At 39.9% G+C, this 23525-nt stretch overlaps 1 protein-coding gene across 2 annotated transcripts; it reads left to right on the top strand.

The window, feature by feature from the left end:
• The first annotated feature begins 346 nt into the window (after positions 1 to 346).
• LOC118262487 (uncharacterized) lies at positions 347 to 23466 on the top strand. 2 transcript variants are annotated; one of them, XM_035573898.2, is made up of 6 exons: positions 347 to 626; positions 8915 to 9207; positions 13251 to 13458; positions 14578 to 14694; positions 19562 to 19931; positions 20314 to 23466. In XM_035573898.2, the coding sequence occupies exons 2-6, from the start codon at positions 8997 to 8999 to the stop codon at positions 20398 to 20400; spliced, it is 993 nt and encodes a 330-aa protein (XP_035429791.2). In that variant the 5' UTR covers positions 347 to 626; positions 8915 to 8996; the 3' UTR covers positions 20401 to 23466. The 2 variants fall into 2 exon arrangements, with proteins under 2 accessions (XP_035429791.2, XP_050553254.1); XM_050697297.1 differs by lacking the exon at positions 347 to 626 and adding an exon at positions 2729 to 2943.
• The last annotated feature ends 59 nt before the right edge of the window (positions 23467 to 23525 follow it).

The following is a 23525-nucleotide window of genomic DNA, read 5'->3' as shown; positions in this document are numbered from 1 at the left end:
CTACCCAGAAAAATATAACTTTTGGAATGTACCTACTGTCTATCCCAGAAATATATTTGCCGTGAACATATTCTAAAAGTTGCCATGATCTGTTGAATTTGTACCATTTCAGAGCAAAAATTAGTAGTGATTACAAAATGATCGTTTAAAAAAGAAATGATTTCAAATGCTTTCTTTTAGATTTATTATTTAAAAAAATCAATTATTTGGTAATTACTATTACAGAAAATGTAAGACCGTGAGTGTGATAGCAGAAAATGCTGTGGTGCAACAAGTACTATTATTTTCTTTTTTACTGTCAAAAGTACCATTATTCAAAGGTACAATTTTAAAATGTTAATCTGGCAACACAGTTATTTCGCCGATTCCAAGATGAGTGAACGGTCTTTTGTTGTCAAATATTTTTTATAATAATAAATATTTAATATTAATTTGCTTAATAGGAAGAATAGTCGTATTTTTACCAGAATTAAGTAGTGAAGAGTTCGGGTGTGAAGTTTTGTGTTATTTTCGTTGAGTTATCGAGGTTTCAATCTTGTTTTGTGGTTTCATTGTTTGGAATCCTCTCGGCTCGGCAAGAAAGAGGTCTAGGCTCCAGAGTTTGTTCGCGTGATGTCATGACTACGGTGAGTTTATCTTAACTGTTGAGTTTATTATGGATTGAATCATCTGGCGGGGGTCATTGTTCGTGTTCGTCGCCCGGGCGCCTGCCAATTGCTTTTAATTATTAGTGTTGCATCGAAGGCGCTGCGCGCGTGTACCCAGTCTGTCCGTCACTGATCATATCGTCGGCCTAATTCGCTAACCTGCTAAGTCCATTTTTTGGTCAATTTTAGTTTTTGACTTGCTCATAAAGTTTAGACGATTACCTACCTTATGAGAAAACAATAAGGTTGATATCTATCTTTAGTCGGGTAGAATAGCCGCGCACGAAAAACTGCTTTGTACCCAGTAGCAAATCTACACTATGAAAACCTGCTAAATCCTATTGAGGCACCAGTTTTGTACGGACAACGGTACGCCGACCACGTGCGTGCCGCGACACTCGAAGTTTTATAATGTTTTAACAAATAAAACTTCGAGTGTCGAACTAACACAAGTTAGTTCGTCGAGAAGCACGGGGAGGCATTAGCGGTCTCGCTCGATATATCTAAGGCCTTTGACAGGGTGTGGCACGACAGCCTTATCGGCAAGCTTCCTGCGTATAGACTTCCCGCTGATCTGTGCAGATGGATTGCAGACTTCCTGAGGGATCGGTCAATTCGAGTAGTCATCGATGGCTGCTCGTCCGACCAATTTGGCATCAACGCCAGATGACCCCTGAGGGGGGTCAGTACTTTCAGCAACGCTCTTTTTGCTGCACATCAACGACCTGCTTAAGCCCGGTATCTTTGGGTATGCAGATGACAGCACAGTTGTTGAAAGGTATGTGTCCGATGCGCGGACTAGCGGAACACAGAACCAGTCTCTAAGAGAATCCATGGTCGAACGGTTGAACTCGTCCTTGAAGGCGGTCTCCGATTGGGGTGACGCCAACTTGGTCAAGTTCAACGCTACCAAAACCCAGGCGTGTCTATTCTCTGCCAAACGGAGTCAATTTCCGCTGGCTCCTACTTTCCGAAATGTATCCGTTTCAATATCGGATCATCTTGAGCTTCTGGGCGTAACTCTATCGCCAACGCTAAACTTCGGCTCTTATATAGAGGCGCATCTGGCTGGTAGGAAGTTGGGTATCCTCTCGAAGGTGAGACGGTACTTAACACCGAAACAGCTGCTGAGCCTGTACCAAGCGCAGGTTCGGTCATGTAATGAGTACTGTTCTCACCTTTGGGACGGCTCGGCTAAATACCAGCTGGATGCGCTCGAAAACATTGAAAGGCGTGTCAAGAAGCTCATCAATGATGATGCGCTTGTGGAGGCCCGGCTTCAAAGCCTTGAACACAGGCGCAAGGTCGCAAGCCTTTCCGTTTTTTACCGGATACATTTCGGAGAGTGTGCGGGGGAACTGCACAACTTGATTCCTCCTAGTCCTTTCCATCATCGTACCACAAGACAATCGGCGAGGCGTCACCGATTCTTGGTGGATATCCCAACCACACGCACGAAGCGCTTCGCTTCAGGCTTCCTTGTGCGAACTGCTAGGGAGTGGAACTCCTTGCCGGAGTCTGTGTTTCCTGATGGGTATAACCTGGGTGTCTTCAAAGCCCGAGTGAATAGGTTGCTTATGGGCAGACGTGCTCCATCGTAGGCCGCATCATCACTTACCATCAGGCGAGATAGCGGCCAAACGTCGGCCCATTTAACATAAAAAAGTTTTAAGACTGATTGTACTGTTATTTGGTATATTAATACAAATTTTGATACAAATTGATTAAATTTATTTGATTATATTTCATAAACTTCAACAAAAAATTACTCTCATTTCATGTTCACATAAGAGTAAAACTGCTATATCCTCAAAAAAATAAAACTATGTAACGAAAACCTGCTAAGTAATTATTTTTATTGTTTTTCTGAACTGTGTCTTAGTTATTCTGCAATTAAAACTAACAAAATGTCTAGAATCATTACAGAAATCAACGGGATTTTCAGAATCTTGATATATAAAAATAATAAAATATTATACAGTTTTTACTCTCTCCTGTAAACTACGCCAAAATGGATTTGGCAGGTTAGCGAATTAGGCCGACGATATGGAATACTGCCAAGTCGGTCGTATCGCGTAACCAGTTTTCATTCAGTCGTTTTGAAATTCCTATTTTGAGTTTAATATTTACGAGTGTACTTGTGACTGCGTGAATTTGCTTATGACCAATCCTTGTCTTGGGATTCCCGATACGGCAGCCCTCAAGCCCTCAAGATAGCGAGTGAACCTGTTTTATTGAAACTTTTGTGTTGTGTAGTGTCTTTGAATTGACTGTTTTCGCCCTATACCTATTTCATGTAAGTTTTAATTTATAATTTTGTTCTTATTGGTTTTCATATAAATTCTTTGTTGCTTTAGATCCATTGTTCGAAATCAAGTTTCTCATTGTTGTCTTGTTATATCATTATCAGTTCAAGAGCTCAGGAAAGTCATTGTCATAGTTTAAGAAAAAGCTCCTATTGTGACCAGTTTGTGTCAAGGATAGCTCTAACTGTGAGACCAGAAAAGGGCACAATGACTTAAAATTTTAATGTAAATTATTAAACAGCAATCTTCTGTTTCCTTAAACAAATACAGTTATCTGAGTCACAGTGACAAAAATAGGAAAGTCCTCCTATCACCATGTTGCTCAATGTTTGCATTTACAAAATATCTGTTGTGATAATGAGCAACTAGATAGGTATTGTTGATTCTCTACTTTACTAGGCAAATAAGTAAACTCTGCTCTCATTTTCAATCAGACACTAGAATTGTTTTAATTGATAACTTTGCTCCATCTCCTAACATTTATGAAAGAAATTAAAAAGAGAACTGAATAATTTTACTAGGTCACAGATGTATTCTTCAGTAATATAGGACTATCATTCAATACTTTAACTGCAGCCTTGTAAACATGTAGCTACATTCAGAAGCATGTTATTCAATTGTACCAATTGAACATAAAGATCTTACAATACAGCTTAGCTGTATTCATATCAGAACAACTATAAAATATATGCCTTCTCAAAACATAACAAACAAAATAAACATCTTTTTTATTATTATGCTGGCAACATTCCAATTGTTTAGATTTATATCCAGTCAATCCAGATGCTGAGTGTAATATCATAATCATAGAGAAAAAAAAAACAATGAAAAAGTTTATAACATAGAGGTTGAATAAAAACTCTTTTTGTCTTATGATAACAGATGATTCATGGCTATATCTATGTAGTGTGGGTTTCTAGTACAGTTAGAACAATAACTGGGTTAGTTAGCAATTAGCATACAACGGACTGGCCAGGTGCTGACTAAACCTTATTATTTATGTACTTTCAATGGGTGTTTGTTTGTTGGTCATAATTTATTTATAACTATATTTTCATCTCAATTGTATCTTTCATTATTATTTGTACTAGTACTAAATAACCCAACGCAATGCCAACGGCATTATGTCCACCCATGTACTTGTGCATAAAGCTTTTTAAATAAAATAAATAAATACTATTACTCGTTTTTAGATTAATTCGTTGCAATTTTACTGCAATTAAACAATGCTTTTATGTTAATTTATGATGATGACTAATGGCTGCTTATCTGAAAATGTAAGAATTAACCGTTTAACTAATTACCTGTTTAATTAACAAAACAAGCAAATTAAGTAATGCTTTGAATAAATCAAACATTATTTACTTATGACTATTTATGTCAGTTTATTCACAGCTGATGATATTTATTTTTCTGTTGATTCTCATTTTTATACCATCTATAAAATATTTATTTTTTTTAGGCATTTTTGTTAAGAAATTTTCAATACACGACAGAGCGGAAATTGGCGTTTAATTTCGACATCTTGGTAATCAGAAATACGAAAATTGAATTTCGTAGACAGATTCGTCACAGAAATAAAAAATACAGATGATAAAAATTCATAAAGGAAAATAGTAATCTGCTTGTTTCTGAACTTTATCATACGTCGTCAACTCGTCACAAACCACCATAAGATACCTCTACAAGAAATGTGTGGCTTTTATACTATATTTTTTATTTATCTACCAAGTACCTATGCCTTAAATTTCGCAACTTAATGACGCACCCAAGTAGTCAACAGAACACCAAAACGAATGTGTTTTTTGTGTTGACTCCCAACAACAAAGTTTATTGTCCTCAAATTGGCGCTCTTTTAGAAGTTTTAGAACTATCGCGAAAATGTTCGCGATAATACTCACATTTTTTTTGTAAATAATAAGGTTATTTATAAATACCATTATCAAACACGACTAGTTATTCGCTGTACCAAAATGACTGAAAATATCTATGATTCATAGACGAAATGACCAGAATAAATATTTACGTATTTAGAAGTTAGAACTGATTGATTGCTGCACTGAATTTGACGATGTTAGGAAAACGTGACTTTGCACTGATTTTAACTAGGCTGTATCAACTGCCTAGCACATTTTGCGAATACCATTTGTACACTGTACACATCTAAAATCTGTATGCTTGCTTTTATCTGTAGATTTAAAAAAAATGGTGAATGTACCATGACTAAACGGACAAATCACAATCGTAATCCATTGACGGAATAAAAAAAGGACTAGGTACTTCCCAGCTTCTAATATGCTTCTTGAGACGAGAAGTTAAAAGTGCAGAGGTCTTAAGAACGGATATCCCCGTAAAGTGTACAGTAGTATGACCTAAAATCGATTACGTTTTAAAATACAATGTAGTCAGTCACACGTAAATATCTTCTCACAAAAGCCTGTCGTAGCTGACTTCTTAGAATTTGTCCTTACTTGCCAATGAATCAGAAATAATCGCATTAACTATACAGGTTCCGCATTCGCTATGACGTAATGCCTATTCAGAATTCAAATAAAAGTAACATTATTCTGAGAAGATATTTTAAATATTATTTTATGTGCCTAACTAATAACTACATTAGTAAATATTGGAGGTTGTCGTGGGAGACGGGAGCTTAACCGGCAACAAGTGCCTGTTAACTGTCCATTGCTGAAAGGTTTTAAAAGAGGTAGTTTCTCATAAATAAACCTCCTACTGTTCCAACTAAAAGTTATTCTTTCGTAGCTGGTCACACTTTTATACATAACCAACCGGGTGTTTCAATTGCTTGTCACGTTCAAGTTCTAAATTCTTACGCGTACGAAATGGTTATTATAAGAGCAAAACAGGTTTGAATTAATAATGTTATTCTGTTAGCTGGTTTTCCCAGTAAACTGTGGTTTCCATTTCGTCGTCTATGTTTAATTAATCTATGATTCATAATTCAATAAGTAGTTATATGTCTACGAGGCAATACTGAGGTCTTCGAGAAGCTAAGAATAATTGCTAAAATGAGGTAACCAGCATACAGAAGAATCAAAATAATAAAGATAATAACTAGAGCCTACATCATCTCCTTTTGGAGCAAAATTGATACGATTTGATTCTGGACTTGTGTGTTCGTACAAGCGTAATCAACATAAAACTGACACTGTGTGTAATTGAGGGCTGTGAATTAAAAGTATACGGCTATCAGGTTTTACTTGAGCGTAACATGGTGCCAAGGTTAACGTTCTGTGTAACTTCAAGGCCGTTTTAGCGCAAAATGAGTAACACGATCAAGTATTTTGGTACGGTAATAAAATAACGGTTACGATGTACTCAATACGGCCGATCTTGAAGTCATTGGGGACTGGGAAGGTCTATGGCGATAATGAATTTCAGTTCACGAATACTCTTTCTTTCCATGAATCGAATCATTTAAGTTTTGCCAAGAATTTACGATAAATGTTTATTATACGTTGACTTTTTAATCGAATCGCACCTAAATGGACTGACTTTAGAATAGTCATAAAGGTAAAACGTTCGAAGTCGGAAATCATAAAAAAGTAATTCAACAAGATAGTAGTTTGATTAAAAAATAACTCGCTTAGTTACCGAAGAATTCAATTGTGGTCTGAATGCTGTTTTTATGGGAATTGCAATCTTGGAGATGGCTGATGATTCCGTCAGACTGCCCATTAACTCTAGTGGTCGTTTTTTGCTTCCGATGTACCTAACTGTGTCTTGATTGTCAAGTCCCCACTTGTCTGATAGCAGGGGTTTTTCTACACAAATCACTTTACAATTGCTTTCTTGTCTCAAGTACTTAGTTATTCATTATAATGAATAACACCTACAACTCGTGTTTGTTGTTAATGAACGGCTTGATTGACGTCTGCTCTATTATCTTATATGATGATCCTCATCAACAATTTATAATTACGTACTTTACATAACAACGGGTCTGTTATTTCCCTCTCGGTGCCTTTTGGGACAATTTGAGCAATGAACCAGTCATATTGCACATTATTTGGAAAAGATTTTCCATTTCACTAAACACCGTTTAAAGTACGCATACTTGTCCTAAAAACTTCTTTGACAAAATACTTGACACGGTTTATGAGGGTCCTTTAAGTTTTAATCGTTACAAGAGGGTCAATAATCACACCTGAGAACCCATACCTGCCGTATGGGATTAAAATCTTTAAGAATATCGTCCTCAAAAATATACTAAAGAAAGTCGTCCTAATCGAAACAGGCACTGTTAAGTATACAGTGAGGATTGCGCTAACTATAATTTCAAAAAAAGAAATCTAACTATTCTTAGATCTTGTAGGCGTAATGAAATAATCATGAATATTTAAGTTCTCAGTAGTTAGTTGGATTGTAACTAACGACAACGCGCTTTTTAGACTGGTCTGCCTATTGCTGCGTAGTCTTCGTGTTAAGTGTAGGCATGCTGTATGTTAAGTCATTAACATAAATGCAATATCTAGTATGTATTTATGCGTTAATTAGGATTGTAACTGTAATCACCAGCAACATGTTTTGCTTATCTCTCTGTATCGCCAACTAATACAAAATGATAGTGCTGCTTGATAAGCATAGACTGGTGCACACAGTACATGTTTCAATCTAGGTATTATACAAAACATAGCTCATGTTTATTCTCTAGGTATACGTGAGTATTCTCGCTATAATTAGGTAGGTCGTGTGTAATAAATAACATACTCTTAGCATATCATTAGCTTAGCACTCGTGGAAACGGCCTCAGCTAAGCTATGTTTTTTATATGCTATGAATGGCTTCCCTACTATCGATACATCACATACTCGAGCTGCGCATCTTCCTCGCAAAGCTACATAGCTTAGTATCAGTGAAAACGGTCACGAAGTTTCAAAGCTGAGCTATTACATCTTCGTACCATAGCTGCACAGCACATCTCTGGTGGAAAAGCACTCTTAAAGATTAAATGTCTATTTGAACCAACCAAGCAGACACAGCATCCTGAGTTAGTATTCAAAACAGATTATAATACCGATTAGCGTTTGAATTGCCTACATAAGGGTAGGGGCAACGACAGTCACGACTCACAATTTCCTCAATTGAATGTAAGCCGATAAGTGGCTGAAAGTTCACTCACTCATTCCCAAAGAGCTCGATTTACAATATAATACCTACTTAATCGGATCATTGTATGCTAAAATTGTTCAATATACTGAAATAAGTATTGAAGCGTATAGAAATGAAGCCTTCTTTATTTTGCCCATGACAGGTTTCATTTATTCTACCTCCACTGGCCTCCACATTGCTTTTTACTTTACCGAGGCGGAATTTTTTTGGAGAAAGCTATTTTTGCCTGTATTACATACTATTTACAGTCTACATATATACATATACTTGAATCTAGTCTTGACTGATAAGAATTTTGTCATCAAGACTCGTTCTACCCGTGAATTATATCAATAAGATGTTTTTGTCGATTTTGAAAGTTCATAATATCAAATAAAAATACATAGTAACAACGGACCATCAATTTGTAGTTATTGTCCTTAATATTTTAGTACCTACTGGGCTAATACCCTGTCTGTCGTTTGATCGACCTGTCACAGGCCGTAGACCTCGTTTGCTTTGGATCGGCCGAAGGTCTGTGACCCTTGTCATTTTCATCCACCTTGTCTGCCATTTTCTTTGTGCACAACGTCTAGGGGACTAGAGACTAGACAGACGTCTAGTCACATTTGCTGCGATCCATAATTTAGAATAAGTTTGTCGAGACGCGAACTTTGATTAAGTTAATTGAACGTTTTGTATTAATGGAATGATTTTGTTAGTTACCACCGTTATCGTTAAACTATCCTTTTTTTTCTACACACGTATTTTCTTTACTCGTTATTTAGAGCTTTTAATGGTAACTATAGACCTCAAATTAATTTAATGTTTTAATTCTGTTTGTTCTAGGTGCTATAATCAAGAGACTGATAACTTAAGAAGGGGAACACCTGGCAAGACTGACTGGCACCTATGATGACATAGCCCGAAGATGTCGAAGGTGCTGAGCGCGCTTGGTGGTGCGCTGCCAGATGAGCGGCCCCTGCTGTCGTTGCAGATCGTGGAGACGGTAGCCAAGTGTCCCACGGGGTACTGGCCCGTCAGCAGGACGTATGATGAAGACGCTGACGCTGGACTACTGCGCCAGAATGGCTTGTTCGGCAAGAAACCAAGCCATTACATTTGTTTGTCCAAGTCCGAGGGTGAGTTGATGAATTGTTCGTGTATTACCGTAGTTTTCGTACATCATTTAGTTTTCTATGTTCACTGTACAGGATTTGTTTTCAACCTATGAACTTGCTTAACTAAACAAAAAAAGCACAGTTAATGCCTTCATTCATTCTTTCCTACTGATAATCCAATTAAGGTTCTCATTGGACGTGTAAGCTTTAAAACGGATGATGGAATGTGGTGTAATTATAGTCCTAGAGACAGTTATTAATTACACTGAGCCGTCGAGCACCGCCCACTCGAACCCACGTCCACGCAGCACTTCATTGGTCTCCTTACACATAAGTTCACATCCTTAAACTCACACACTTGGTTTGTCCCATTGGGTTGAACAGAAACTAGAACATTTCTTACTACGATCCTTGAACACTTCTTTCCATAAGGTCGGCCAATATGTGCTCGTAAATTCGTCTCTACTTTTATTATCCTGTATTGTTATAGAACATGCTTTTAAGGATAAGGAAATGTTTATGATCCAAACTAACGAGTATGGTACTTATCCGAATGTAACGGTTAATGATCAAAGAAAAACAAACGCGCGAATATTAAAAACAAGGAAAATGATTTTGAATAGATGTTATTGGGTTATTTTAAGTTTTCCTTAAACCTAACTAGCTACTGATCGTTACTATGTATTAGGTAGGTGCATTAATTTAATCTTTTATTTTATAGAGTGTAGACGACTATTCCAAAATGTAGGGGCTATAAATAAGTAAACCCAATGAAAGTGAGCATTTGTGGAACTAGCTAACTAGGGGACGTACTCGTAAACATAAACGAATGTAAATGCGTGTAATCCAACACCGCATAGTTTCGAAATCGATTATCGAGTAGATACGACATGTCACTGGCAGAACGTCGCTTTGTCTTTGCCCCGTGGGTTTATACAGCACGATAAAATACTGGCCGTCGAGATAAATAGGTCAATGTGATAAATGAATTATGAAAGCCCTCAATGGTGATAGACTGTCTTATCTATGAAAGGGCAAAGCCCTGCGTGCCGTAAATTAATGAAAAATGTTCTGTCGTTTAACTGTGTGTCAGCTTTCATTATGAATTTGATAAATGCGTTGCGCTTGAGTTAAACACCATGTTACTTTTTCAATTAGTATATTTTTAGTATCAAATCGAAATCAGTTAGCAAAAGAAACATTACTGAAAGATAAAAGCATAGTAATTAGTAATCAATACTTTCCAAAGATCAAACGGCAATAAAAATCAAAGTGAATGTAATTGCGACGAGTACAGGGAACAGTATTATTCACTTTCATTAAAGTTGACACGAAGGCCGAATTTGTTGTCCGATGATTACTCAATGATCGTAACGGGGCCGCGGCCGGCGACCAGCCCCCAGCCGCGCTTAAATCTGTTTACAGTTACGCCAGTGGGTCACTGCCTCATTGTTACTAGATTGCCGGCCTGTTCCCAGGAAATGGATTTATAATACGCGCTTATTCTGCCTCAGGAAATGGAGTTTCATGTAGCTTTACTTACGTGGATTTTCAGAAAGGTTGCCTTCCACGTTTTCTTTTGACTGAACGATATAGACTAAGTCGTAAGACATCATGTCTTTCCAAATTGTTATGGTGCTAAAGGTTAAACACGTGGAAATGGGACGGCCTTTTGAAGCTTTTGTCCCGCCTTGATAATTTTCTAGTTTCGGGGTTAACCTTAGTTAACAAGGAAACCTTCAGTTCCGTTACTTATCCATAGATCTGTTAGAGGCTCACCCAACATTGAGATTCTGAGTTACGTTTAAAATATGTCCCCATTGAAAATCTAAACAGACTGTCGTGCAGTGTAACCATGACGCTTCCCATTGTAATGCTTCGGCTCTATTGTACCCAAACGACATTTTTTCTCTCGAAAGATACCTTTTATGTATGACAAAGCTACCTGTTACCTGTAGATATGGTATGATAACCGTTTTGAAGTGTATCGAATTTAGAAGCAAGTCGTCAGCGTATTGGTATGCTGGCACTGATTCCTACGATCCTCACTCACTTGTCATAGTTTCTTTCCACGAAGTTTGTCTATCCATCTTCTATTTCTGTCTTTGGTATATTATGTTTCATTAATTGTGTTGCAATTTATCTAAACCTTCCTGTGCAACATTCGTGTCCTAACAATACTCTTTTTTGAGGATGAGACGAGATCTTTATAAAGCTCTTCATATTTACCTTTTTTAATCACTCGGTGGAAACCACCAACATCTATGGGCCCCCAAACTGGACTGGACTGGGTTCCAAATAGAACAGCCCTGCAGCCCCCTTGTTGCAACACCTGTAAAGAACACATCCATAAGACCTTAACAACATACAATATCTAGAATTTGTTTAAAATGGACACATTTTGGGTAATGATAACAATGCAGTTTGATTTCTTAGAAAATGTATACGTCACACATACAGGTTTATGATCCGTCTATTATCAACAAAATTATTTAGGTATACGTAGTACAAGTACATACATTTTAGATAACAATAAGCAGGTAATCCCCCCGTGATGTCATGTCCTAATCAATCACTATGTACGGTTTGTGAATTTAAAGTGATACCATTCATATTAAATTAATCAAATTGACACTTAAAAATAGAATATATAAAATCGTGTATTCAACAAACAAAGCACCGAAATACATTGTAAATAGAATACAACAAGACCTAAAATAATCAACGAGTTTAAAAAAAGAAAGCTGTAGATGGTATAAGGAGTTTACAGATAGATGTGTCTGGTTACTAAAATGGGATAAGATCAAAATTCCCTGGCCTTATGTACCTTACTACTTACTAAACCACTTTCCACTGTATGGAGCTGGTTATAATCGATACACCAAGTACTCACAACATCCGTAGATGGAAAAAGAGGTCGAGAGGCGAGCGAAAGTTGCAAAAATAAAAACAATAGTACACACAAGCAGGAGTTGCCTGATCAATAAAACAATATCGTGGGGTGAGGTTTTCAGTTATCACACGCTGAAAAATAGCGTACACTTTTAATTTATTTCAATCACATTTAAAATTCAGCTATAAATGTTAAAAAAGTGAAGTTTTTTGCTGCTCAGTCTGTAGTTAAAAACAAAACTCATCATCGATTCCTTATCCCGTTTCAGTCCGTCGCTGGACATAGTCCTGTCCAATGAAACGGCACTAAGCTCGATTTTCAGCTATTCGCATCCAGTATCGCTAAACTTGCGAAAATTGTCACTCACCATTCCATCTAGTTGCAGGGCAGTGGGTACTGTATTACTCACTACGTAGGTGCACAGTCCACATTTGTATCGAAGAACTATTCCTACAAAAGACTTACATAACATAAATGTAGTTCTTTCAAAATGCACACCGGTCGACAGTTGTTATATTTGCATAATACCGTTGCAATTGAACAGCTGTCATAATATAAATAGTCAGCTGGTCACCGAGTTGACACTGCGTCCTGTACAAGCTGATTAGTATCAAACACAAGGGCGACTCTACAAGGCTTCCTTAACCCTCCGATATGTAGAACAGTCGCCTACACGTACCTACATATGATATGCAAGCATTTCAATTCGTTTTGTTCGACGATTGTATTCATTCTCATTCAAACTAGTGGCTATATCTTGTCTATTAGAGGAACTGCGGTGTTATTTACTGTCACGGATTCATAGTTTAGTCATTTCAACTCATCGCCTAACCATTTATTTTCTATAAACTTTGCTAATACCTTCTTTCACAAGTATGACGTCAGAGAGTAAACATTTCACGTTGCATTCGCTAATGCAATCTTTAGTCTTAACTATATGAGTAAATCCTATCTCACCAAAAACATTATGTAAAAAACTAGCCAAGCTTCGATGAAGCTGCTTATTTATCTCTAAAAAGTAATGAAATCTAGACAAAGTCTTGCCAAATCAAATGTCTAGTGCTAAGCCACGGTAGGAGCTCATCATCATCCTTTTTTTGTATTGATCGCAATTAGAATTGCAATATTACATAATATTATCCTGATTTTTACGTAACAATTTATTCACCAGGTGTTCCTGGCTACGTGATGGACGGTGTAGTGATAGTAGGAGAGCGGGAGGCAGCTCCGCCCGGGTACAGCGTGGCGGGGCGCGCTGGCAAGCGGCGGCTGTGCACCCGCGTCTCCCGCCCTGCTGCAGCGCGCGCCTACCCGCCCGTGACGGACGTCATCGTCTGCTCCAAGATGAGGCAGGCGCCGCAGGGGTTCATGCTAGCCGGGTGAGTTTCATTGAATAAATACCACGAAAAGCTACGTTATTACTTTAGCTTCACTGACAGACAGACTGACGGACAATTTAATTTGACGTTTCAAAAGTGCCTTATTTAGGATTAATTGAAATAAATGCTTTGACTTTGACTTTATGTTTAGTACCGATTGATTGGCCAAGTAACAAATGAAAACCAAACAGGTATCTTTAATGTTATTTTTAATAACCGGAACCTGCCAGATTCTCGGACCTTCATGGCCTCTCGAGCGTGTAGTGTAAATGGTCATCCATATCTATTCACTAACCGAACTAGGAAAGCGTGACGTAGCTGTTCGAATCTCGGCAACGAATCTGTCTGAAGTAGGGTATCGTATTTTAATATTCTTCTGTAATATGAATTACTTTGTTAATTTTGATACAAAGTGTACAAACTAACAATACCCTTCCTATTTCAGTTAGGTAATAACGCTAAATAATGACAAAGTGTTAGTCACATTCACATTTTTCCTAACAATGGATTATTTTGATTGAAAATGAGTGAGATAGGACAAAGTTTCTACGGAAAAACACGTGTTAATTGAATACATTGGCTTTCATTTAGCGTAAATTTCTTTTCCATTGTTTTAAATCTACGTAGAACTTGATATTTTTTTATCTTCACAAGTACAACACTTGTTAAACATTCTCTAAAGTTGATTTATTTATTAAATTATAATCCACACCTAACATGGTTTACATTAGTTAAGAAAATATTGAATTTAATGGTAATTTAATAATTATAAACTGACTATACAATGACTGCCTCATTGGTCGAGTGGTCGCAAGTGCGACTGCCGAACAAGGGGTCTCGGGCTCGATTCCCGGGTCGGGCAAAGTATTACTGGGCTTTTTTCGGATTTTCGAAAATTTATCGGTAGTAGCACGGAGTCTGGAATTGTGTCCAGTATATGGCAATAGGCTCACCCCCATTACATGGGACTTATATCACAAATGATGAAAAGTGGGTGTACATTGTATAGCGGCATTACGTGCCGCAATGTGCATGTGCACCTCTGCCTACCCCTTCGGGGATAAAAGGCGTGACGTTGTGTGTGTGTGTGTTTAATAATTATAAACGTATTTGTTGCAGTGAGATAAACGGCAAGATGGTGTGCTACAAAGTGAGCGGCGGCAGCGCGGACAACTCGCCCACACACAACGAGTACGAGAACGTGGTCACTAACATCACGCCTGAAGCCAATAGGAGGTAAGGAATTTTGGAGGCTGAGTCACCCTCGTCCGTAGGTTGGAGGCTGAGTCACCCTCGTCCGTAGGAGAGCACCCAAAAAAAACCGAAACCCTACACGTGGCCTCTGGGTGGTGCTAATCAGGTGACACTCTGGTGGTAGGCTTCGGCCGACGGCATTATAACCACCCACCGAGCAAAACCGTGTCGCCAAGCGGCCTAGCCGTGTTCCGCCACGATGCTCGGTGAAGCCGTATGAGAGGATGGGTCGAGATGTTTGCTCCACTATGAGTAGACCGATCTGGCGCGCGCTGGTGTAGCTTCATCGGGTGGCCAGTCGCGGAGGGTAGCGGGATCCGAGGCACGGTGCACCGCTGGCCGACCGCAGATAGTTGGGGGCCCAATTAGCGTGCTAGCCACACGTGAAAGGCTGCCCCGCCATCTAGCGAAAAATCCCATGGATACGCCATCGTGCCGGTTGGCGACCGGACGAGAGGGCCCGATGGATATCCATGGGGGGGCTCGGGCGTCCCCGCAGTCTCCAGGCTGGCCTCCCAATGATGTGGCTAACTGCGGCGCGCGTCTGGGGTCGCCTGTGTGGAGGAACATTTCACTGCCATCCTCTCAGCAACCTCATACTCATAAAATGAAAACAAGAGCAAAGAAAAGGGTTCAACAGCGGCTGCACTCCTCTCCCTCAAAGTGCACCTCTCAAATATTCGAGGCTTGCACTCAAATATCAATGCGGTCCATCACCACCTAGAGACCGAGAACCCCACGCTCTTGTTTCTCTCGGAGACCCAGATCAGATGTCCGTCGGACGTATCATACCTGAACTACCCAGGCTTTTCCCTGGAGCACAATTTCGTTCCCCGCGCAGGCGTATGCCTATACGTCCAAGACGGCATCTGTTACCGGCGTCTCCGAAACTTTGAAGACCCCAGTTTTTCAACCTTGTGGATACTGGTGGACACAGGGATGGAGAAAATTCTCTATGCCTGTGTCTACCGGTCGCACAGCGGAGATTTGGAGACGACCAGATTAGCTCAACACCTTGTGGAGACGGCGGATGCGGCTCGGCAGAGGTACCCTTCGGCCCAGTTGGTGTTACTGGGGGACTTTAACGCCCATCACCAGGAGTGGCTGTTCCCATACCAGTGCACTGACCATGCTGGGAGGGAAATGCGTAAGCTTGCGCTAACGCTTGGCCTGACCCAGCTGGTCCAGGAGGCCACAAGGGTGCCCGATGTCGACTCGCACACTGCCAACTGCTTAGACCTTCTGCTGACAACTGATCCAGACAGCTACTCGGTGTCAGTTTCTTCACCCTTGGGTAGCTCTGACCACTGTCTGGTGAAATCCGTATCCACGTACTCCCCACCGGATCCTTGTCCCAGAGGATCTCGGCGGATGTGGCGGTACAAGTCAGCAGATTGGGATGGGATGCGATCTTTTTTTGCATCCTATCCTTGGCGGCCTGTCTGCTTCTCTACTGAGGACCCGTCAGCTTGTGCGGATGCCATAACGGGGGTGTTGCGTCAGGGCATGGAATACTACATTCCATTCTCGGATGCGACATCTTTCGGTGGGACTCGTCCATGGTTCGATGCCGACTGCAGACGTGCTGAAGCGCGAAAGCATGCGGCATACTTGGCATGGGCGGATGCCAGGCGTCGTAGGGCTGACGATATTCTTCAGAGGAAGAGAGCCTATAACCGGGCTGCCAAGTCATGCAAAAAGGCATTACGGATGGCTCGGTTCAACCGCATTGGCCGAATAGGGAACAAACTGGCTTCTTACCCAGCGGGTAGTAAAGCGTTTTGGTCCCTGGCCAAGGCGGTTGAATCGAACTTCTGCCGCCCTTCACTCCCACCTCTCCTGGGGCCTAACGGGACGCTGGCACACACCGCGGTAGAGAAAGCGAACCTGTTTGCTTCTCTATTTGCGGAATCTTCACGTCTTGATACTGGTGGCGCTTTGCCTCCTTCTCTCCATAGAGTTTGCGAGACGAATATGTCAAAAATTCGCATACGACAGAAGGAGGTATATAAGACGTTGCGTAATCTTGACGTGAACAAGGCCAGTGGCCCCGACGGAATCCCAGCCGTGGTTTTAAAAATCTGTGCGCCTGAGTTGTCTCCAATCCTGACACGCCTGTTTCGACTTTCTTTGGAGACTGGTCAAGTGCCGGTTGCATGGAAGCTAGCCAACGTGCAGCCTGTGCCCAAAAAAGGTAGTCGTGCCGACCCTAATAATTACCGGCCCATCTCGGTCACGTCCATACTCTGCAAGAGTATGGAACGTGTACTTAACAACAGGCTCCTGGCATACCTTGAAGGTAACGACCTCCTCAGTGATCAGCAGTATGGGTTTCGCCGCAACCGATCCACTGGGGACCTTCTTGCGTATGCCACCCACATTTGGAGCGAGGCCATCGAGAAGCACGGGGAGGCAATAGCGGTCTCACTCGATATATCGAAGGCCTTTGACAGGGTTTGGCACGACAGCCTTATCGGCAAGCTTCCTGCATATGGACTTCCCGCTGATCTGTGCAGATGGATTGCAGACTTCCTGAGGGATCGGTCAATTCGAGTAGTCATTGATGGCTGCTCGTCTGACCAATTTGGCATCAACGCCGGAGTCCCTCAGGGGTCAGTACTTTCAGCAACGCTCTTTTTGCTGCACATCAACGACCTGCTTAAGCCCGGTATCTTTGGGTATGCAGATGACAGCACAGTTGTTGAAAGGTATGTGTCCGATGCGCGGAGTAGCGGAACACAGATCCGGTCTCAAAGAGAATCCATGGTCGAACGGTTGAACTCGTCCTTGAAGGCGGTTTCCGATTGGGGTGACGCCAACTTGGTCAAGTTCAACGCTACCAAAACCCAGGCGTGTCTATTCTCTGCCAAACGGAGTCAATTCCCGCTGGCTCCGACTTTCCGAAATGTGTCCGTTCCGGTAGCGGATCGTCTTGAGCTTCTGGGCGTAACTCTATCGCCAACGCTTAACTTCGGCTCTTATATAGAGTCGAAGGCGCATCTGGCTGGTAGGAAGTTGGGTATTCTCTCGAAGGTGAGACGGTACTTCACACCGAAACAACTGCTGAGCCTGTACCAAGCGCAGGTTCGGTCATGTATGGAGTACTGTTCTCACCTTTGGGACGGCTCGGCCAAATACCAGCTGGATGCGCTCGAACACATTGAAAGGCGTGCCAAGAGGCTCATCAATGACGATGCGCTTGTGGAGGCCCGGCTTCAAAGCCTTGAACACAGGCGCAAGGTCGCAAGCCTTTCCGTTTTTTACCGGATACATTTCGGAGAGTGTGCGGGGGAATTGCACAACTTGATTCCCCCTAGTCCTTTTCATCATCGAACCACAAGACAATCGGCGAGGCGTAACCGCTTCATGGTAGATATCCCACCCACTCGCACGAAGCGCTTCGCTTCAAGCTTCCTTGTGCGAACTGCTAGGGAGTGGAACTCCTTGCCGGAGTCTGTGTTTCCTGATGGGTATAACTTGGGTGTCTTCAAGGCCCGAGTGAATAGGTTGCTTATGGGCAGACGTGCTCCACCGTAGGCCGTATCATCACTTACCATCAGGTGAGATAGCGGCCAAACGTCGACCCATTAAATGTAAAAAAAAAAAAAAAAAAAAAAAAAGAATACCAACAAAATATTAGTACTATATTATATTCTATCTACTTCCGCGCGGTTTCACCCGCTCTGCTTGGCTCCTATTGGTCATAGCGTGATGTTTTATAGCCTATAGCCTTCCTCGATAAATGCACTATTCAACACAAAAATTATTATTCTCATCGGACCGGTAGTTCTGGAGATTAGCGCGTTCAAACAAACAAACAAACAAACACACTCTTCAGCTTTATAATATTAGTATAGATTGTCGGACTTTTGCGCAAGAGAGGGAATGCGCTATGTCTTAGCGCAATGAATGAGTGGTGTGTTGTTCATCTTTACCATGTCCATGTTTATGGCAAAGATTCTGTGTACTGCGTTGTTCCAATGCATGAAAAAACCATGGCGTGTATTTAAAGTAATAAAAACAAAATATTTCACATCTCCCGTACTCGATGCAATTCCCAAAACATCGCGTTGTTTTCGCATTTTTGCGCTTTCAAGTCTTTGTGTTTTGCGTTTATCCTGAAGCAGTATAAACATTTACAAGCAGCTGCAATAAAGTCAAATTAATTAACCTTGCACTTCCAGTTACAATTTAGTTTTGAACCTTATTCCTTATGTTGTAAGGGCGAAAAATGGTTATCTTTACGGACATGAATTCTGGCAAGTGTCAAGCGCGAGCAACACAAAGATTTGAAGTAAATTAATGAATCGTTGAGTGGCGATGAATTACGTCGCTGTGTTTGTGTACTCGTGTGGTTTACGCACTTCATCGCTGAAAGATACTTTATATGCGAGCATGCTATATCGCTTATAGATACTATCAAGTGTTTACTATAACTTTTAAATGTGTTTAATGTTTTTATATCTGTTAATGAACTGGCAAATTCACTATACTTTACAAATTTAGGCCAACAGTGTAACAAAGAGACCACCCATCTTTATTTGTATTGCAGTTTGGACGCACGCGGCACGTGTTATCAAACACGCCATTGTGAGCGAACCAAAACTATTTAGTATTTATTGCATAACCAGCCGTCATCGCTCATTGAATACTGGCTTGTGATCGATGACGATACTTGCGTTGTTATGGAATAAGTCACTGTAATAAACTTAGCGACGATGTCCAACTAAATTGCATAGCTTGTCATTATCTCTAAGCCATAAAACGTATTTTAATACACAAGATGTTTAAGGAACACTTAAATATAAAAGTTATTTCCAATACATATTAAACACATAATTTCTTCCAGATTACGAGTACCAGAGCGGCCACCGAAGCTGTCGCCTCTAGTCTCCGAGCTGAACAACCTGAATCTCAAGCAGTCGCCGACCGCATACCCTAACATCGAGGAGTTCACGACGGACCATGACTACGAAGCCCTAAGTCCCTCGTACAATATTAAACCAAGCCGGCCGGCGCCCCGGCCTCCCTCAGCGAAGTCCCCGATCCCGCACGGGAGCCCCGCCGGTCCGACGTCGCCCGTAGCACATGGTCGCAAGAAGGGACCCGCGCCCCTACCAAGAAACACCATCTACCAGACTTTGGGAGGCTACAACGGGATGGAAGGAGTGCCATTTTTATTGAACCCCAAACTGAGAGGGTTGCCTAGTGATCACGTGGTGAGTTAACAATTAAAACTACAACAGAATATTTGATTTGATCGTTTTTGCTAATGACATTTTATTGTTAGTATTTTGGTTGATGTAGGGTTTTTAACAAGAAATACCAATTAACGGTACAACAGTTTTCCTCAACACAGATTTGTTTTAATAATATAATTGTTGTACATCAATACCTCTAACCGCTACTTTGTGGTGTGGTACGGCTTATTTTCCTGGACATCATTTTAGTTCAAAGACGGACTAACGGCTCTCGTGGGTTTACCTTTTACAAATGGAAATTAAGTCATAATTATGTGTTGTTGACTTTAAACCAAATACTGGTTTAAGTGTAACATATCCTTTACAAAAATGTTCCTAAAATACTGTTTCTTCCTTCCAGACACAATTGCCCGTTATAAAGCGGCGCACGCGCTTCGATCTCGACCGTGAATACACCTACAATTTCAGCGTGGAGCGACAGACGTGAGACGAAGCGAAACAAACCATATTGCCATATGCATAAGGTATATTTTACTTGTTCTACGTAGATATCAAATGACCTTACCCTGCGTATAGCGATTGAGAACATTGAATGTAATAGACATCACTATAAAACTAAGTCACTTCTACCTGTTGAAAGATATTTCGCGAATTTTCTAGAAAACGCTCAACGAATGTATCAATATTAATAGAAATGTTTGTCCTGCAATTAGTTTAAAGTGTTCGTACGTGTTCATCCCTCAATCCCATAGGCCATAGATAGTTGCCAATGTGTAGTTAAACACATAAGTTGTTAAAGTTTATTATGGAGTTTCCATATTGCTTGAAATGAGATCTGCTTTGTCTGTAAGTAGACTCCTGTTTCAATGTTAATATCTTCTTCGAGAAAAGTAATATTAAGGACAAAATATAGCACCCCATCCCAATATCATAGATTATTACGTTTGAAGTTTGACAGGACAATGAACTCCTTGACAGATATTTAACAATGTTGCCAGCACATAAAAAATAATGTTTCCACGGTAGAATTTAAATCTTGTAAATCATGACATTATAAATTGGTTGTGTTTGTAAATGTAACGTTTTCGAGTTAGTCGGCTCAACGTTAGGACTGACGAATTTGATTATAATTATGATTATAGCGATTCGTTCACATATCCTTTTTGTATATTGTAAATGTGATGGCTGGGATGTAGGAGACTGGATATTCAATACAAAGTTATAAAAATATTGACAAAACCTGCAAATTGTTTTTATTGCTACAACATTTGCTCAAACTGACTAATCAGTCTAGAATGTTACAGTTTATATAACACCTGAATTGGTACTTACAACAAAGACTATGTTTTCTTAGCGAATACAACATAATCGAAGTATGTATTTGTATTTAAACAAAGTATGAGTATCCATTGTCTCCTGTTTCCTAGCATTTAGCGTGTTGACCCTGAGGCCTTGATCGCGTGTCGATGTTTAGTCATAGACTTATAGAGCTCTAGCACGGAACAATGAACATGCCAAGCAAATGCGAAGTAAGTAGAAGACAATTTAACTAAACAACACTCCTCAGACTAATTGGCTCAAAAATACAACACAAAGTAACTTCTATATAAACTGTGCTAGAGCTCTTTATTGATTGTCGTGTGTCAATAAACGATGTACGATGATGTGGAAGCGATGAGAGTGAATTTGTAAAAAATATTATTATTATTCTTTAATTTCATAAAGGACAAAATATTGTTTATATGTAGAAAACATTTATTGGTCAAAGATTACAATTAAATGACTGAAAATTTGCACACATTAAAATTGTAAAAAGGAAAGGTTTCGTGTAAAGATTTTAGGGAATTATTAATTGATGTAATAATCGTAGTGGTACTTGGAAATTAGTTTAAAATGTATGGTGCGATCCTCTTTAACGTCATCCTTATATACATAGGCACCGGCAGCAAGATGCAAGGGCTGATCTTGCACCACCCTGACAAGAGAAAAATACTTTATTTTTTTTCCAAGATGTATCAATACGGTACTAAGATAAAACGCATGTCCTTTGTCTAAAGCTCCTACATATATAGACTTACTGCAGTCAAGTGCCCGGCATAGGAAATGCAAGTTACATTTTAAAATTGATTTATAGCTACATAGAATTACTCGATATATATATCTGTCGGAGAAATGAAACAAATATCAATGAAATATAGAAGTATGTAAGTAAATAGTGATTGATAGCTTAGGACCGACTTTATCCTGACCTATTTGTATCGTGTTATTAGATTATAAAATATGCCCTATGTCGTTACAGCACGTAACTGTGTGAGCCAGTGTCTATCAATGAAGCTGTACTTACAGTGTTCAAACCGACTTGTTACATAATGTTCTCATTATGTTCCCCGTAGTGTAAAGATGTTCACCTTGTTAGTAGGTTCTCAGTGTTAACGAATGGTAACTATTTACAAAGTAGCGTGTAATGAAATGTGCCAATGCCAGTACAAAGTGTAGGTCTGGCTCCGGCTCCGCCAGCCAACGACTAGTCAAACAGAACGAATTTGATTTACTTGCACCACTTTATCGACTGACACCAAACCATACGCTCACTTGTGTATACAATTTTTATGGCACTCTCAGGTCTATATTTAGACAATATTCATTTTGTATCACTTTCCCCAGGTATTGTCAGCTTACACGTTTAAGTTGTTTAGACAATAACCCGGGTGGAATAAGTAAACACGGTTATGAAAAGTTGTGAATGATTTATAAGATCCTTACTTTAGTGTAATTTAGTTATTCATATTCAACAATGTATTGTTTTTGATATATTGCATGTATTGAGTTACTTCCGATTGTTAATACAGGTAAATATATTACGACATTTATGTGAATTAGGAAATATTTATTATGTCGAAGGACTATGTAAGTGGTACTTGATTTTCCTCGTGTCTAATCTAAAGTAGCACATGTATTGTCCTGAGGAAATAACCGGTGCGAGAGACACGCGCGTACGCAAGCACTGTGTGTGAGATGTGTAACATGAGTTACGTACCCTGTGGGGTTAATGTCCTAGGTTTAAGCTCATTGCCCAGCCTGCACTGCCTGGTCCCTCACAGCAGAGGAGCCGCGCAGTGCCGGTGCGCGATGGTGGTAACATACGGTCCAGTTTGCACTATTGTTTGTCAATTTGTTGTACATATCTTAGCGTATTGTGTTCGCACGACTGTTATTTATTAACTCGATAAAAAGCTTTACTTGCTTTATAATAAAATCCGTTAATTTGACTACCCATTGATAGCCTGTAAAGAGATTCTGTAATGCAATTTTAAAGTAAATATTAGACCTGTTTCTAGTTGAACTTGTTATAGATTGGAGATGACAGAATAGTATTGTTTTTGTCTCAAATCCTATTTGTTTTACTCAAATATTTATTAGTGATATTGTAAATAATTTATGTATAATGCAATTAGAAAATTAGTACGCTTTTTTACACATTAGAAATGTATTTCATCTGATAATTTGTTTAGAATGACTATGAAGAAATAAAAATTAAATTATTGACTGATTATATTGTGTTTTATTTGATTAAACGATGGCGAATTATGACCCGTCTACTTATTGGATTCC

Source organism: Spodoptera frugiperda, chromosome 12 (genome assembly GCF_023101765.2).
Source record: "Spodoptera frugiperda isolate SF20-4 chromosome 12, AGI-APGP_CSIRO_Sfru_2.0, whole genome shotgun sequence".
Taxonomy (NCBI): Eukaryota; Metazoa; Arthropoda; class Insecta; order Lepidoptera; family Noctuidae; genus Spodoptera; species Spodoptera frugiperda.
This window is presented reverse-complemented; position numbering and strand designations above follow the sequence as displayed.